The 17290-nt window shown below is 42.2% G+C and overlaps 1 protein-coding gene across 4 annotated transcripts in view; it reads right to left on the bottom strand.

Annotated features, from left to right (window-relative positions):
* The window catches only part of DNAJC15 (DnaJ heat shock protein family (Hsp40) member C15), a 103947-nt gene that overhangs the window by 69471 nt on the left and 17186 nt on the right, over positions 1-17290 (bottom strand). For 2 of the 4 annotated variants that reach the window (XM_090025327.1, XM_090025354.1), the window contains exons 4-6: positions 10709-10785; positions 8363-8433; positions 1432-1693 (exon numbers count right to left, since the gene is read on the bottom strand). In XM_090025327.1, coding sequence (XP_089881453.1) covers positions 1623-1693; positions 8363-8433; positions 10709-10785 — 219 coding nt within the window. In that variant the 3' untranslated portion in view covers positions 1432-1622. Of the gene's footprint in view, positions 1-1431; positions 1694-8362; positions 8434-10708; positions 10786-17290 lie in introns of those variants that run through there. The other 2 variants (XM_090025337.1, XM_090025344.1) reach the window with 1 other exon arrangement.

The following is a 17290-nucleotide window of genomic DNA, read 5'->3' as shown; positions in this document are numbered from 1 at the left end:
CCCTCACGTTTCCTCACTGTGGGGAAGGTGGCTTGGCATGTTGCCAGTCTGTGAGCGGGCAGGCTGTACCCTACCAGTATTGCTCTCAGTGACCATCCAGTGTGGAACATGTTGGGATGCTGGGGGACCTAGAGACCCATAATAGCTCTGTGGTACACTATAACACCTCTGTGGCTATTACTACAAAATGGAGCACTCCAGAGAATTTCTTGTTTCATCCAGGAACATTTTTGTAGCACTATAGGCTGCATACATCTTTGTATGCTCAACTTTTTGTAGTGCTACAAAGGCACGTGATATCTGTCTGTACTCATGCTTGGGAATGTGTGCACAGGAAAGAATGGAAAGAGTTGATTTTTTTCAAAAGCGTGAAAGTTGTTGGGAGTTATTCTGTTTACCAGTACTTTTTTTGGAAGAAAAATGTTTGGCTTCCCCCCATCTCAAAAAAAAAAAATCAATGAGCTGGAGATTTAGGAACTATTAAGTACTCTGCACTGGATGTGCATGCATTTTGCTGAATACTAATGCACAATGTATTACAAAACCTTACCTACTATGTTTTCCCCACTGTTTTTCTATGGCTAGATCACAGGGATCATCCCATTTCACAGACAGAACCTAAGGGAGAGCAGTTAAGTGAGCTGACTGTGGTCACAAAGGGACCATAGAACACCCCTTTGTACTTAGTCCTATAATAGATCCACTGCACTAATAAATTGTGAAATTCTGTCACTTGAGAAGAAGTGATGTGGGCTGGTCAGGAGAGTTAACTCAGTTGCCGCCACTGAAGGGAACCTGTGACAGCAGTAGTACCATTTATGGTACCTTAGGTGCCACTCTCCTTAATGGCAAACTTATTTGGTTTCCTCAGGGACTGTGGTACTAGATTTCCCAAAGCTCAGCAGCAAGGCGATAGATTAAGACTCATCTGATGCAAAAAAGGTCAATATTACAAGTTTGTCCCCAAAAGTTTGTTTACATTGTCAAAAGGTATTTTAACATGGAAAAGAATCTAGATTAAAAAAAAAATGTACATCTCTTCAGGAGTGAGTAATGAAGGAAAACTGCATTTGGAGTCACCTTTAAATCATTCTGAGCCTGGCAGCAGCTTTGAAATTACACCTACAAGCAAATCCTAATGCTTACAAGGTAAAGGAACGCAGTGTGTAGCAAGCTTTTTAAGTCTTACCTTATGGATCTGCTATATTACAAGTGAAAGACCTGCACATTATTATTGTTACAAAGTTCCCTGAAATAAATGGAAAACCTATACAAGATTCAAGACAAGTTTTTCAATGCAACACAAAAGTGACTGAAGCCCAGTCCAACTGAACAGCCTGTATTAAACAACTGTTGAACAAGACCTCTCTTAAGCTTTTTACTGGTCACAATAAATAGAAGGAAAATATGCAAGACAGAGACTGCTATGAAATATTTCAGTTCACTTTTTAAATAGTCTTAGATCTTTAATTATGAAGATAAATAACAGATCATCTGATCCAGTGTACACAATTGTGTAAAATGAGTGGCTGATAGTTGTCCCAAAATATCTCCACAGGATTTCCTGTAGAAAAGAATATATAAAAGGTTTCATTTTTCCTAATCACAGAAGTCCTTGAGCATCAATTTTTGGTGCTGGTTTCTAGCAAGTCTTTGGCCTCATTTATTTTTGTTGCTAAGTAAGGTGATCCACCTGAAAGAAAAGGGATGGGGGAGAAGATTTATATGTCAGAATGAAAGATGATATCATGCAGTCTAAGGAATCCCTTTAATTACTGGCGATGTCTTTATTAGTTCTCTCCCCCTAAAAATCCTTTAAAAGATTACTTTAATTTTAAAATGTCACTAATATAAATTGAAATACCGGCTGAAGACGTGTGATAAATATACAGACAAAATCATAGTCACTGAAAAATAATGCACAGCAGTAATTTCAAAGAAATGGAAGTCTTAAAAAAATGTCTTAATTATCTTCTGAGATGATCTTACACTAGCATCAACCTACATGATTTAGACTTGAGTTGCATTATTGGTAGCCACATGAAGCAAGGCCCTCTATCTGGAACAGTACATTTAATACTAATAGCTAGGATTCTTTTCCTTAAAAAATTATCTGTGAAAAAAACAATTATAAACAAGTTTCTGACATGGAATCATTAAGATCACACACCAAGCCAATCCCGTTCTAGAGACATGGAAATACCAGCCAAAAACTGTCACATTAAAGCTATTTAAACACGGTATGCCTTCTAACTTCAAGTCTTGAACACTGTCATTGCTTTACGCTCCATCTAACAATTTGATTACAGTTCAGCAGTCTTTTTGTGTTTGTTTTTTTACTCTCCCCTTGAGTGCCAGCCATCTGCCTACAGCCACTGAAAACAACATTAAAAGGTCTGTAGTAGTACTTACCACTCCCTAGAACACACCTATATTCTTGTACCTAAAAACATGGTTTCAACAGCAGTATGCTCTAAACAGCCCTGTCCTATGCATTTGTTCTGATGAATGAAAAATTATGAATAAAAAATTAGAGACACTTATAGGTATCACTTTTAAAGTAAAAGCAGTTTTAGAAGAAGACAGAGCTGCAGCTTGCAAATCTTAAGAACTTCACTGGGACTTTCAGATCAGAAATTTGAATCGCCACTTACATGTTTCCAGATGTAAAACTGTAACAACTGAGTAAAGTCATGGAAGTGTTTTTTCTTTTAATTTTGTTTTAACATATTTAGTAAAATATGTGGGATGGGAATGCTTAGATCAGGGCTGTCAAACTAGCAACCCGTGAGACGTTAATGTGTAGCCCCTGGGCTCTCACTGACCACTGCTCCCTCGCATTGCTCTGGCTGCTTCCTCCTCTAGCCGCTTCCTGCTTTTGCCCCAGGAGGACAGGGCAATGTGAGGAGCTGAGAGTAACTGGGGCCATGCTTGGGGGGTGGTGATTACACTCGCATGGTGCAGCAGTGGGCAGGAGTGTTTGTATGCTGGCCCATGCAACACGCAGTTTTCACTGGTGTGGCTCACAGGAGCTTTGAAGTTGCACAGCCCTGGTTCAGAAAGGTAAATCATATTTTTCTACTTGGCTTGTTAGCAAACTTACTAAAGTTTTTCTCAAAGAGGAAGAGACAAGAGCATTGAACAATAAAAGATGACAGACTGCAAAAACCAAAAGCAGAGGCATTTTCACTATGCCTTTGTTTTTTTTAAATGCCAAGAGTGCTTTTACTCAAAGCAGATTAACATTTTTGAAAGTGTTTTTACAACATGCAATACCTTTAAATGCAAGATCAATGAGGGCAGCACTCACATAATCACATAACTGAATTATTTAATACTGGTGCAGGTCTGTATTTCTTGATAATATGAGTTCCTCTTTGTGGGAATGTTAAGTATTTATAAAAGAAAAATGATACTTTAGATCTGATATGTCAAATGTATGGCCCACAACCATTGTCTTCTTTTTGGATTCACAATCCTAAATATCTACTAATAAAAGTCAATCTGTTCTCCCCCCTCCCCTACCCCTGGGCTTAGTTGGCTAACTTTGTATTTTCTGTAACCTAGTTGCGTTCCCCTCCTCACCTCCACACCTCTAATGCTAGTCCCTTGCTCAGGCGATCTGTATTTCCCTACTGGCTTTTGTCATCTTTTTGGATTCACAATCCTAAACATCTACTAATAAAATTTAGTCTGCAGAGATGGTAGAAGGGATAAAAATTAGAGGAGAGGGTTTGTAGCCTAAATTCTGGGACTGGAGCCCCATTGGGCATTCATGAAGGTAGCAGGGAGGGGCAAATGATTGCTGCGTTAAGCACCTGCTTGCGCTTCTGTCACTGGATGTAGCCCAAGAGGAGTCCTGAGGTCTGGAGCAGGCCCTGGGGCAAGGTGAGTTTAATTTTGATGCTTTAGATGTTGAACTCTTTTCCTTTAAAAAAACAAAACTATTTAAGAAGTGCCATGCTGGTTCAGACTAATGGTCTATCTAGCCCAGTTATCCTGTCTCCGACAGTGGCAGAAGGGGATGCCATAGGAGGAGAGTACTGAATCAGATCTCTCTAGAACAGAAGTGCTCAAATTTTTTGCCTGGCAGGCCAGATGGGCAGTGCCTGGTCAGTCCACAGGTGGGAAGGGGGTTGACACAACCCAAACCCAGCCCTGTGGAGGTGGGAGAAGAGGGGTGGCCTGGCCCTAACCTGGCCCTACAGAGGAAAGGGGGATGGCCTAACCCTGTACGGGGAAGGGGCACTGCCCAGCCCCAAAACCTGGCTCTGTGGGTGATGAGAAGGGGGAAGAGGGCTTGACAGCCCTAAACCAGACCCGTGGGGGCGGGGGAAGGAGAGGTGGCCCAGCCCTGTGGGCAGAAGACAGTGTGGCCTAGCCACGCTCGGGGAGGGGATGGCCTGGCCTGGCCCCAACCTACTGCCCGCTTGAGGTTTGGGAATTTGGACCACGGGAGGCTGGCCAAATTAACTGCCATTTCTCCTCCACAGCCAAATGTCCTGACAGTCTGTGGGCTGAATGCTAAGGCTCCACGGGCTGCATTTGGTCTGCAGACCAGAGATTGAGCACCCCTGCTCTAGAAAGATCATTCAATACCTTCCCTGGCATCCACTATTTTGGTAGCTTTGGTGGGGAGGTTATTTCTTTATTTTAAATTTTCATAGTTTCATAGTTGGTAGGGTAGAAAGGGACCTGAGCAGATCATCAAGTCCGACCCCCGACCCCCTGCCACAGGAGCAAAGAGTACTGGGGTCAAACGACCCCAGCAAGATGACTGTCTGGCCTTGTCTTAAAGACCCCCAGGGTAGGAGCCAGCACCACTTTGCTCGGAAGTTGGTTTCAGATCCTAGCCGCCCTGACAGTGAAGTAGTGCTTCCTGATGTCTAGTCTGAATCTACACTCTGCCAGCTTGTGACCATTATTTCTAGGCACTCCTGGTAGTGCTCAGGGGAACAGGGACTCCCCCAATGCCTGCTGATCCCCTCTGACTAGTCTGTAAATGGCCACTAGATCCCCCCTCCTCCTTCTCTTGTGGAGGCTGAACAGGTTCAAGTCCTGTAGCCTCTCTTCATAGGGCCTGCCCAGCTGCCCCCTGATCATGCGAGTGGCCCTCCTCTGGACCCTCTCCATGCTGTCCACATCCCTCCTGAAGTGCGGCGCCCAGAACTGGATACAGTACTCCAGCTGCGGCCTGACCAGTGCTGCATAGAGGGGGAGTATCACCTCCTTGGACCTGCTTGAGATGCATCTGTGGACACACGACAAGGTGTGGTTGGCCTTTCTGACTGCATCCCCACACTGCCAGTCCGTGTTGATCTTGGCATCAATGATGACTCCAAGATCCTTTTCTGCCTCTGCACTGATGAGAACAGAGTTCCCCAGCCTGTAGGTATGGTGCTGGTTCTTCTTCCCCAGGCACATCACCTTGCACTTTTCAGTGCTGAATGCCATCCTATTCCCATCCGCTCACCCCTGTAATCTGTCTAGGTGCGACTGTAGCCTATTCCTTCCTTCTAGCGTGCCCACATCCCCCCACATCTTAGTGTCATCAGCAAATTTGAACAGGGTGCTTTTTACCCCCTTGTCCAAGTCACTGATGAAGATGTTGAACAGTGCGGGCCCGAGGACCGAGCCCTGGGGGACCCCACTGCCCACATCCCTCCAGGTCGAAAATGACCCATCCACCACCACTCTCTAGGTGTGGCCCTCCAGCCAGTTAGCGACCCATTTGACTGTATGGGTGTTGACTCCACAGTCCCCCAGTTTCTTAATGAGAATGGAGTGAGAGACAGCGTCGAAGGCCTTCCGGAAGTCCAGAAAGACTATGTCCACTGCTACCCCTGCATCTAAGGATTTGGTGACCTGGTTGTAGAAGGCCACCAGGTTGGTCTGACAGGACCAGCCTCTAATGAACCAGTGCTGGCTACCCCTAAGCATAATCTCCCCTGCTGGCCCCTCGTGGACATGTGCCAGAATAATTCCCCTTGATGTCCTCAAATTCCCATTCTTTTTTTCATAAATAGTATGTGTAACAGGTTTTACTCAGCCATTACTGTCCTTTTTTCCTTTAGTTCCAATTGGCTTCTGTGACTGTACACTGCTTTACGTTCTGATCCTAACACTTGAATGCTACAGAAGTCACATGGACGTATGAATTTTCCTTGTGCAGATGCTGTTATGAGTTTAGGATCTATGGCCCCATTTTAAAACTGAAAGCATAGAGGGGAGTTCTTGAGCCTAGAAGTGCAATAATTAATATCTATGCTTGTACTTCCAGTTATGGGAGCAGGACTATATTTTTTAGGGTATGTCACAGCACCTGTGGTGGGCTTGGGAGTGTTATTGAAAAGCATGCCCTACCTCCTCACTCCTACTCAGCACGTGGCAAAGCTTGGAAAGTAAGCAATGCAGGTAATTTAGCAGGGTCTAGACCTGCTCTCAAGCCCTCTGCCTTAGGCATGCTTCCTGGTATGTGCATTAGATCTGCTACATTGCCTAATTTTTGGGCACTGGCACATGGTGAGTGGGAGTAAGTGAGCATGGCATGCTTCTCATTGGTGCTTTTAGGCACAGTGTGGAGGCAGTGTATACACAAGGCCTTTGTGTTTGTGCATCCCCAGGAACAATGGAGCTTAGATCCTAACTGGAGTCTTTGGGTGCTATCACAACAGAAATTATAATATTATTTTATTCTAAATTTTAACATACTGAATGCTATGTGGAACTTGAGCACAGAAAGGTAGTTAGCCATGTTTGTCTGAAGTCAGGAAGAAGGCAGGCTGGATTTGCACCTCATAGACAAAATAAACCAGAGATGCATAAGCTTTCATAAATGGCAGCTGACTTCATCACCAGGGATGCTGGTTTTCTCTGATAAAAAAAATCCCCAATTTTCAGATTAAAAAAAGCAACTTGAAATCCACATTTTTGCATGATTAAAATGAAATACCATGTACATGTGTGTCTCTTATAGCGGTGTTTCATTCTGATCATGGAAAAATGTGGATTTTGGGTTACTTTTTCTAATCTGAAAATTGGGGATTTTTTTAATGAAAGAAAACCAGGATCCCTGTTCACCATATAACATCAGATGCTATATGGTGAAGTAAACTGCTGTTTATGAAAGCTTATGCATTTCTGATTTATAGATTCATAGACATTAGGGCTGGAAGGGATCTTGTGAGATAATTGGGTCCACCTCCCTGACCAAGGGACAGGAAGTCAGCTGGGGTCAGATCAACCCAGCAAGATAAGCATCCAAGTGTTTCTTAAATGTATCCATAGTAGGTGCTTGCACCACTGGTGGGGGGAGTCTATTTCAGACTCCGGAGACTCAGACGGTAAAGAAATTTTTCCTAATGGCCAGTCTAAAATGGTGTTCCAGCAATTAAGTTAGTCTGTAAGGTGCAAATGTAGCATTTGAACCATCATAATATATGGCATATACATATACATATATATGCTCTACATATACAATATCAAATTATTTTCCTTATTTTGGGCTCCAGAGTTTATACATTTGAAAAAGCATTAAAAAAGAAAACATACAAAGCAGAATGACAGGGGTTGTCTAGTAAGACTGTTTAAGAATTAAACTAAGGAAACAATGGGGCTAAAATAAACACTAACATTACCAGCAGGCCCAGGTTTTTTTTTGTTTATTTTGTTAAGACAGGGGTGAAAACCTGTAAATCCATCAACAAGATATAAAAACCTTCACTTCCCCCTTTTGACTTTTGAAATACAGTGCAACTCTTTACCATCTGTTATTTTAAAGTAGAAACAGCAATGAACATATGGGCTTTCTTTCTCAACCAGCTGTAGTGTAGTTAAAGTTATAATAATAGCCTTTCTGTAAGATAAATTTACATTAAAAAACCTGGCCAGCAAAGCAACTGTGCCTAGCTTTATAGTTTTCCAGAATGAGTTTACAAAACCAAAAATCCATTCATGATATACTTAGTGACTGCAAAATATTTCCCTGTGCAAACTCACTTCAAGCAGCTCAATGGCATTAACATTAAAGGGGCCTTCAAACCTACTATCTTCCCTTTTTCTGGTCAACTGCTTGCATCATTAACTGTTGGGCCATGAGCTAAATTTCATGACTGGAACAGTGTTGTTCTAAATAATGACCCGAATGACAAGAGTTGTAACCTACCTCTGCTATAGTTCATGAAGCTTGTTGGTTTTATTTACAAGAGGCAACCATACATAAACCCAATTTTTTACGAATTAGATGTATAGCATAAGATTTCATGATTATATGAAGGGTTAGCTAGAATGAGACTAAAAAACTGAAAGGACCTCATGGTGTGCTCATTTTCACCCAATAGTCAGAAAAATAAGAATGGCATACCTTTATCAGGGTGATTTAGAATCATGATTCTCCTGTGAGCTGTTCTAATCTTGGCCTTGCTAGCAGATGGACTGTAAAAATAAATTGAGGTGATTACCATAAATAGTATCATACTCTGACTGAAAATTAACAATTTGTACTGGGCTTCACAAAATTAGAACTAGAGATTTTCACCATCTTGTGGACAAAACACATAACTGCATCTTCAAGGAAGTAATAAGATATTTAAAGAACAGTGGAGAGAAAATATGCGTTTTTTAAAAAGCCAGGAGACTGTAGGAATACTTATGGCTTTTGGTTCTTCAAAAATTCAAAAAGTTACTCCCCTATTAAAGTTAATCAATATAATGTATATAACTAACAATATGTAAAGGAAACATATATAAGGCCTGTTTCCTCCCTTTTATTTGTTAAGAGTGCCAGTAAAACTGCTTTCCTGGAAAATGGTTATTTGTATGACTAATGACTAAGTGTCTCATGTTTATATACAAGTGTATAAAATATAGTAATATTAAATAATTCCTCATCCTGGTGAGGTCTGAAAACCATGCATTTATTATTTTTGCAAACGTGCTCAATGTGTTACACTTGGGGACATGTTGATTTACAAGTGCTACATAATGTTGTTCCATTCAATGACAGGTAGATAAAATATACACTTCAACTAAATTAAATATGTACCTTACCAGACAAATAACCACTTATGGATGCAATGGACCAATACAGGCTCTGGTGTGCAGAAGAATGTTTATATTTAAATCTGCATGATTTAGTTGTTTGAATTTGTTAGCATGGATAATGCAGCTATCATTTGCAATGTTTTTCATTTCTTGAGATGCCTGGTTAATCAGCAACAATCTAATTAATCACTTACTATCTTTCTGGATTTAACCCTAGTCTGTGCTGGAATGCAAAGTCTCAGCCTAAATATATTAATGAAGTAAACAACCTGTAAGCAGTCTCTTAAAAGAGTTCTACAGATCTGCAGAAGATCTGGCAATAACCCCTATAGTTAAGCTAAGCTATCTCACTCAGTTGCAGGGCCAAACCCATTATTAATTTTTAATAAACTACTCTGAAACAATTTTCCCTCCCTTACAGTAGAGACAGCAGTAGCTGCTCTATAGTTAAAGCAGAGTTATATTCTACTCTTAATTTCAAGAGTTTCAACCCTAGAGGTCTCTTGCTTTTTCTCCACTGTGCATCAGGACATGCACAAATATTTAAACCTGGCGTTTGGGCTCTCTTGCCCCCCTAGTATTTCAAAGATCAAAATCACCAGTATATACTGACTGTTTAAACATTCTGCCAGTGCAAAATGAGGTTAAACCATCAGTAAATTCTGCATCATGCAATGTGACTGTGTCAATGAATCTGCTCCTAAAATTACAATTTAATAAGTGATTTAAAGTTGGCAATGAACTACCTGTAATTAGAAATATTTGATGGTATTACTCCCTTTGTGACTCTTTCTTAATTTTCATATTTTAAATATCTGCTAGAATTTCCATACATTTAAAATATTAACATGAAAAATTACACTGAAATATACTTGTTGATGATACATACCCACAACCTTAAGGAAGAGGAATGGTGTTATCTTTGAAATGTAACCTAAGTCTTCAACTGCATGGATTTGCAATGCTTTGTTTTAGGGATAATTACAATATCCCTGTAATGTGCCTGACCCTTAAGTTATGAACCCTTAAGATATCTGTAACTTAAGTCCTGCCTCAAGTCTCAATCTTTAGTCCTGCCTGATATGGGCACATGGGCCTGTTCTGTATCCTTGGCTCTTTCAAACAGAATAAAACAAAAGCAAATCAAGGATCCACTGAAAGAAAGACAATAAAAGTTGTTAATGCATTTTTTTGATATATTAACACAATCTAGAGCAGTGTTACTACACTGGTCCACAGTTCACACCCAGTCTCTCCAATTTTCAAGTAAAATTGTGATGATAAGGGTGCTTGATGGCCTGCTAGAGATTTTGAAAATGCTCTGTTGGTATATAAATGTCTGGGAACACTGATCCACAGTGTTGCAGATGTCATTTTTTAGAGAGATTGGAGTAGGTAATCATGCTAGCACACCACGTGCTATTTTGATTTTATCAGTAGCATTAAGTTCTCTGCAGCAGTGTGCCTGGCCTGAAAGAGTGTCAACAAACTGTATAGTTTATTTTTTATCATCATCATCATCTTCACAGCTTAAATAGAATCTTAAAATGGTTTTCAAAAAAGAAGTTATAACTATGGCCAGATATTGCCACAAATTCTTGCACCAAGAATTTTTCCATTCAAGTTTGGTCAAAGAACAAAAATGGTACTAATAGAGCACACCTACCTTATGCCTAAAATGAGACTAGCTTCTCGCCTACTCATTTTCTGTTCAAATCCACCTTTATAGTAGGATGAAAGACTCTACAGGGAAGAGAAAAGCCAGAAAATAATTAGTTCCATGCATGTGTCATGACCTCAGTCCTATTATTTGACCCTAGCTAAGGTACTGCATTTGACTAGAACAGCTTTTAAAGTGATAAATCTACTGAAAAACAGATATGGGCGGAAAAGAATTCTATAGTGTTAACTCACAGAAAATCTGAACCTCACAGAAGTTATAGAGTTGTATTTTATAATGTTAGAAAAATGATAAAGGACAGTGATTGCTGCAGCCATTAGTTTGGTTGACTGAGAGTTCCTGCCCTTAATCAGGGGAACCTTACAGTCTAGATGTTGCACAGAGAGAAAAAGTGTGTTAATGTATGTGGTATACAGATTCATGATTTCATCCTCCCTGACATTTGGGACTAGCTTTTGATCTGGTATGTATTATTACCTCAAAACTGACAAGAACATCTTTAGTACTATGAAAAAACCTTCAAACAACAACAACAACAACAAAACCAACTGGCAAGGAGCGAAATATCAGGATTGTTCAAAGGGTGATAGGTGCCCTTTTCAAAAACACCTAAGCAACTCAGAAGCTGGTGTTCCATTTTCAAGAGACTTATATACCTACATGCTTTTAAAAGTGATGCCCAACATTTCTGTCCCACACCTTTAATAGAATTGTACAGTACTAGGCTGGTGCTGAGGGAAAAGAGTGCTTCCTCCTTGAATTACCTTCATTACGTAATATAGAACATTTTCCCAAATTTTGCTAGAATTTACTTGAAGTAGTGACCAATGCAGATTTACTTGAATTATCAGCCTGAAGTTGTAAGGTTTCAGGCTCAAATACAAATTCTTTTTTATTTTTTAAAACATGCTTCTTGATGTTATTTCAAGAAAAAAATGCTTTACCTTGAGAGAAATTTGAAATTTACTAAGATTTGGTTACTAAGGAAAGCGTTTCTTCTTGGGGAAGTGCACGGTGAGAACCTCTTTACCAAAAGCCTTGATTCTAAGCATCATTTGCAGCAGCACTTTTAAAATCAAAGGCTGCCTATACACATGCTTGGGGATGGGGGAAGAAGCATTTTAATTAGAGTGCTTCTCTAATTAAAATGACTCAAGTCATATGTATTAAACCCCTACATTTTAAAATTTAAAAATGGCCATGGGACACTATCTAAACCTCATTCAACGAGGTTCAGCTAAAGTACCCCTGCAGCCATTTTAAAATGTGTGGGAGACTTCATACACATGACAGTGATGTTACACTGGAGCATTCTAACTAGAGCACAAATGAGCACATATATAGGCAGCAAAAGGAAATTGGACATAAAAGTCATGTTTTTTCTACATGAGGGTTTGGTTAATAGAGGTCAAGGCATTCTGGAAAATAAGAGCTGATAGGCGGCTTTTGAAACATTAAGGAAGAGACATTTTGCTTTACGCATGCTATTAATAGTAGAATAAATAAGCTGTCTACCTGCTGATACTTCAAGTTCTGCAGCCTTATTACCAGGGTCCCTTATATGTTGTGGTTTAATAAGTCATGCAAGTTAACTGTTTCTTGCATGTGCCCTATTAAAGGGTGTAAAGAAAACATTAAATAGTTTTGATTTGGTCTATGAAGCATGTACTTTCTCTTGCCAATTTGGCTATGATACGTACAAAATCTTTCCCTAGCACTGTAATCACAAGGGATCCTGGTTTTCTCTGATTAAAAAAAAAACAAAACCCAATTTTCAGATTAAAAAATATACCCAAATCCACATTTTTCTGTGATTAAAATGACACACCACTAAGATATATCTACCTATATTTATCTATATACACCTGTGTGTGTATGTATGTGTATCTGTGTGTGTGTGTATGTATGTGTATCTGTGTGTATGTGTGTATATATATGTATCCATCCCTGTATGTGGACTATGCATGTATTATTATTATCCCTGTATGTGGACTAAATATGTATTATACATGTATATCCAAATATCCCTGTATGTGGACGAAGCATCACACTGGCCACGTCAAGACGAGTGCGGCTGTGCAGTATGTGGCGTTGTAGACATGTCTGTAGCGCCACATACCGCAAATTCAGGTGTTCTCTGTGATGCAAGGTAGCATGCAAAAAAAGGGAGGGTGACACACATGGGGACAGTACACACCGCCCAAAACAGGGGCCTGCCCAGATGGAGTCACACTTTGACTGCCAGCCTGATTCTAAGCGGCAGGATCACTGCTGCTGCTGCCCTAGGAGGCTCCCAGGATCCCAGGTAAGGCTACTGGGACCAGCCCAGTAGCTACAAAAGGAGGAGGCTACTGGGACCAGCCCCAGCCTCCCCTACCCCACACACAGTAACTCGCTGCACACCAGATGGCATGTGGCACGGGTGTTCCCAGAGACAACTATCAGCCGCTGCTTCTTGTCCTTGGAGAAACAAATGTCCATGCTCGTCTGGACACGTTCATTGTGTCTGTTTCTTTTTAAGTGTTGTCTCAGCATCTCCAAACACACTCTCATTGAAAAGATGACACAAGAAAACGCCACAAAACAGACATTATATAACAGCTAGTTATTAGAGTTGTAATGTACTGTACAAGTTGTGAATCCCAAGATCACCTTCATCTTCACAGACTTTTCACCTTCTTCACCTTATGACACTCGGAGAAGCCCATTACAAACTTGATTACTCTAACTTCATTGAACCACAGATGATCTGACCCTCCCCCTCACCCCCAATCTGATTTTTAGCATCAGTGTTATGATACTCTGAGAGAACAGCAGCGAACAAGGAGATGCAAACAGGACAGTTAGCCAGCAGGTTGCTGGAAGCAAGAAGAGGAAGGGGAAGAGGAAACAGGCACCAGATCCTGCTCTGGGAAGGTAACTGAGCCAGCGCTGCCTATGTGCTTGGCTTGTTGAGGTCTGTTTGGTGGGTTTGTGTGCTTGGGTGTGTGCTCTGAGCAGCTGAGTGGACCAATGTGACAAAGGGCCCTAGCCAGTCCAGGCCTAGGAGAGATAAATAAGGAGGCAGTCCAAGTGACCAGGAGAGTGGCAAATAGGGAAAAGCAGACAGGACAGTTTGCCAGCAGTTTCCTAGTCAGGTTTCCACTCCTCTCTTTGAAGGGGAGCCTGAAAGGTAAGATTCTTTTATTTATATATGTAATTAGGACTGACTAACTACATAGTTTTATTTTAGCAGCTAAAACTCAGCAGCTAGACCAAGATTTAAGCCTCTTGTTTAACCAGAGTCCAGAGCGAGGGGGAGTTTTCTTGGAAACTCTCTCACATTCCTTTACTTTAAGGTGGCTAAGAAGACAGAGGTTCCAGGGAAAAGGGAACCCTTCAGATCAAGGAACAGCCAACAGGACAGCTACAGAGGAGTTTGCTAGGGAAGGTTTGCTTGGAAAGAAAGGCAAGAAGTGAGGCAGCAGATTAGAAGACCCAGAGGCATGGCTGGAGGATGTCACAATGCCAGAACCACTGCCGCTTCCAGCTGTTCCTCTGCTTCCACCTGTGAGGTCTCTGTCCAGGAAGGATTAGACACCATTGATGCTTTCACCCAGGTCCTGATTTGGTGCTGTGCAGACTGAGGCTTGCAGATTCCTTCTGGTGTCAGTCAGTTGGGGGAATGCCTGCAATATAAGTGGTAACCCTCAGAGAGAAGGGAAGAGACCTACAAGAGGAGGCAGCAAGGCTTTGAAGCACCCTTGGCCATGGGGGGACTTCATTGATTCCATGCTGGAAGAGACCTGTAGGACTGTGAAGGAAGGACTGCTAGAGGTGGTGCTTGAAAAGTAAGAGGGCATGAACATCCAGGAAGTTGGAAGCTTGTATCTTTTGGCAGAAAGAAGAATTTGTCATCCCTACATGCGGTGGTTGGCCTTTTAGAACAGATATGGAGCACTAGCAACAGAGGAGGAGTGCATTCCATCGGTGGAAGAGGCCAGGGCAGGAATCCCCAAGGTGGGGAAGACTGAGACAACTGCCATGAAGAAGAAGTGACGGGTGGTGGCGGTTGGAGACTGCCTTCTGCAAGGGATGGAAAGATCCATCTACCAGCCTGAACTGTCGTCCTGGGACGTCTGCTGCTTGCTTGAAGCCCAGATCCGAGATGTCATGGAAGGATTACTGAGACTCACCCAACCCTCTGGCTATCACCCCATGTTGCTTATCCATTTGGGCACCAATGATTCTGCCAGGGGTGACACTGAGCAGATCAAGAGTGACTACAGGGCTCTGAGTGCAAGGGTGAAGGGGATGGGGGCACAGGTTGTGCCCTCTGCAATCCTTCTGGTCAAGGGGAAGGGCTCTGGCAGAAGCAGACACATCCTGTACATCAATGCATCGCTCTGCAGGTGGTGTTGCCAGGAGGGATTCAGCTTCTTTGACTATGGGATGTTGTTCCAAGAAGAAGGATTGCTAGAAAGAGACAGGATCCACCTGATGAAGAGAGGGAAGAGCATTTTTGCAGACAGGTTCACTAACCTAGTGAGGAGGGCTTTAAAGTTTTTGCCAGGGGGTGGAGAACAAATGTCTGAAGTAAGTAGGGGACCTGGAGGAAACAGAAGCAAGTGGGGGCAACAGGGGAGGCCTCATTCTTCCTGAGAAAGTAGGGCAATTGGCTAGTCACCTTAGGTGTCTGCACATGAATGCACAAAGCCTGGGAAAAAAGCAGGCAGAACTGGAGGTCCTCACAGAGTCAAGGAATTATGACATGACTGGAATACAGACTTGGTGGGATAGCTTGCATGACTGGAGCACTGTCATGGACGGGTACAAACTGTTCAGGAAGAGCAGGCAGGGGAGAAAAGGAGGAGGAGTTGTGCTGTATGTAAAAGAGCCATATGATTGCTCAGAGCTCCAGTATAAAAGTAGAGATAGGCCTATTGAAACTGTCTGGGTTAAGGTTAGAGGGTGTGCTATAGACCAGCAGACTGGAGGATGAAGTAGAGGCTTTCTTTTCAGACAACCTGAAGAAGTTTCCAGATCACACTCCCTGGTTCTCATGGGGGACTTCCATCACCCTGACATCTGCTGGCAGGGCAATACAGCAGTGCACTGGCAATCCAGGAAGTTTCTGGAGAGTGTTGGAGACAACTGCCTGGTGCAAGTGTTGAAGACACCAACTAGGGGTCGTACTCTTCTTGACCTCATGAACAGGGAAGACTTGGTGGGGAATATAGAAGTGGATGGCAATTTGGCCAGCAGTGACCACAAGATGATTGAGTTCAGGATCTTGACAAAAGGAAGAAAGATGAGCAGCAGAATATGGACCCTAGACTTTAGAAAAGTAGACTTTGACTTCCTTAGGGAACTGATGGGCGGGATCCCCTGGGAAGCCAGTCTAGGAGGAAAGGGGTCCAGGAGAGTGGGTTGTATTTTAAAGAAGCTTTACTGGCACAGGAACAAGCCATCCTGATGAATAGGAAGAACAGCAAATGTGGCAAGCAACCAGCTTGGCTTAGGACAGAACTCTTTGGTGAGCTTAAACACAAAAAGGGCGCTTACCAGAAATAGAAGCTTGGATAAAGAACTTGGGAGGAATATAAGAATATTGTTCAGGCATGCAGGGATGAAGTCGGGAAGGCCAAAGCTCATCTGGAGTTGCAGCTAGCAAGGTTTATGAAGGGTAACAAGAAGGGTTTCTACAAGTATGTTAGCAACAAGAGGATGGTCAGGAAAAGTGTGGGTCTCTTAACTGAATGGGGGAGGCAACCTAGTGACAGATGAGGAAAAGGCTGAAGTATTCAGTACCTCTTTTACCTCGGTCTTCATAGACACGGTCAGCTCCCAGACTACTGCAGTAGGCAGCACAGTTTGAGGAAAAGGTCAGCAGCCATCAATGGTGAAAGAAAAGGTTAGGGACTGTTTAAAAAAGCTGGACGTGTACAAGCCTATGGGCTGGATGCAATGAATCCGAGGGTGCTGAGGGAGTTGGCTGCTGTGATTGCAGAAACACTGGTCATTATCTCTGAAAACTCGTGGTGATCCTGGAGGGAGGCCCTGGCCGATTGAAAAAAGGCAAATATAGTATCCATCTTTAAGAAAGGGAAGGAGAATCCAGGGAACTACAGACCAGTCAGCCTCACCCCAATCCCCAGAAAAATAATGGAGCAGGTCCTCAAAGAATCTATTTCTAAATAAATGGAGGAGAAGAAAGTGATTAGGTACAGTCAGCATGGATTCACCAAGGGCAAGTCATGCCTGACCAACCTAATTGCCTTCTATGATGAGATACCTGGCTCTGTGGATATGGGATAATATACCTTGACTTCAGCAAGGCTTTTGATACCTTCTTCAATAGCATTCTTGCAAGCAAGCTAAGGAAGATGGTTTGGATGAATGGACTGTAAGCTGAATAGAAAACTGGCTGGATTGTTGGGCTCAACGGGTAATAATCAATGGCTCAATGTCTAGGTGGCACCCACTATCAAGTGGAGTGCCTCAAGGGTCAGTCCTGGGCCTGGTTTTGTTCAATATCTTCATTAATAATCTGGAAGATGGGATGGATTACACCCTCAGCAAGCCTGC

The sequence above is a fragment of the Crocodylus siamensis genome, chromosome 1, assembly GCF_052110815.1.
Source record: "Crocodylus siamensis isolate JL-2025a chromosome 1, ASM5211081v1, whole genome shotgun sequence".
In the NCBI taxonomy this organism is placed as follows: domain Eukaryota; kingdom Metazoa; phylum Chordata; order Crocodylia; family Crocodylidae; genus Crocodylus; species Crocodylus siamensis.
The sequence above is the reverse complement of the archived record's forward strand: the minus strand, read 5'-3'. Positions and strand labels throughout refer to the sequence as shown.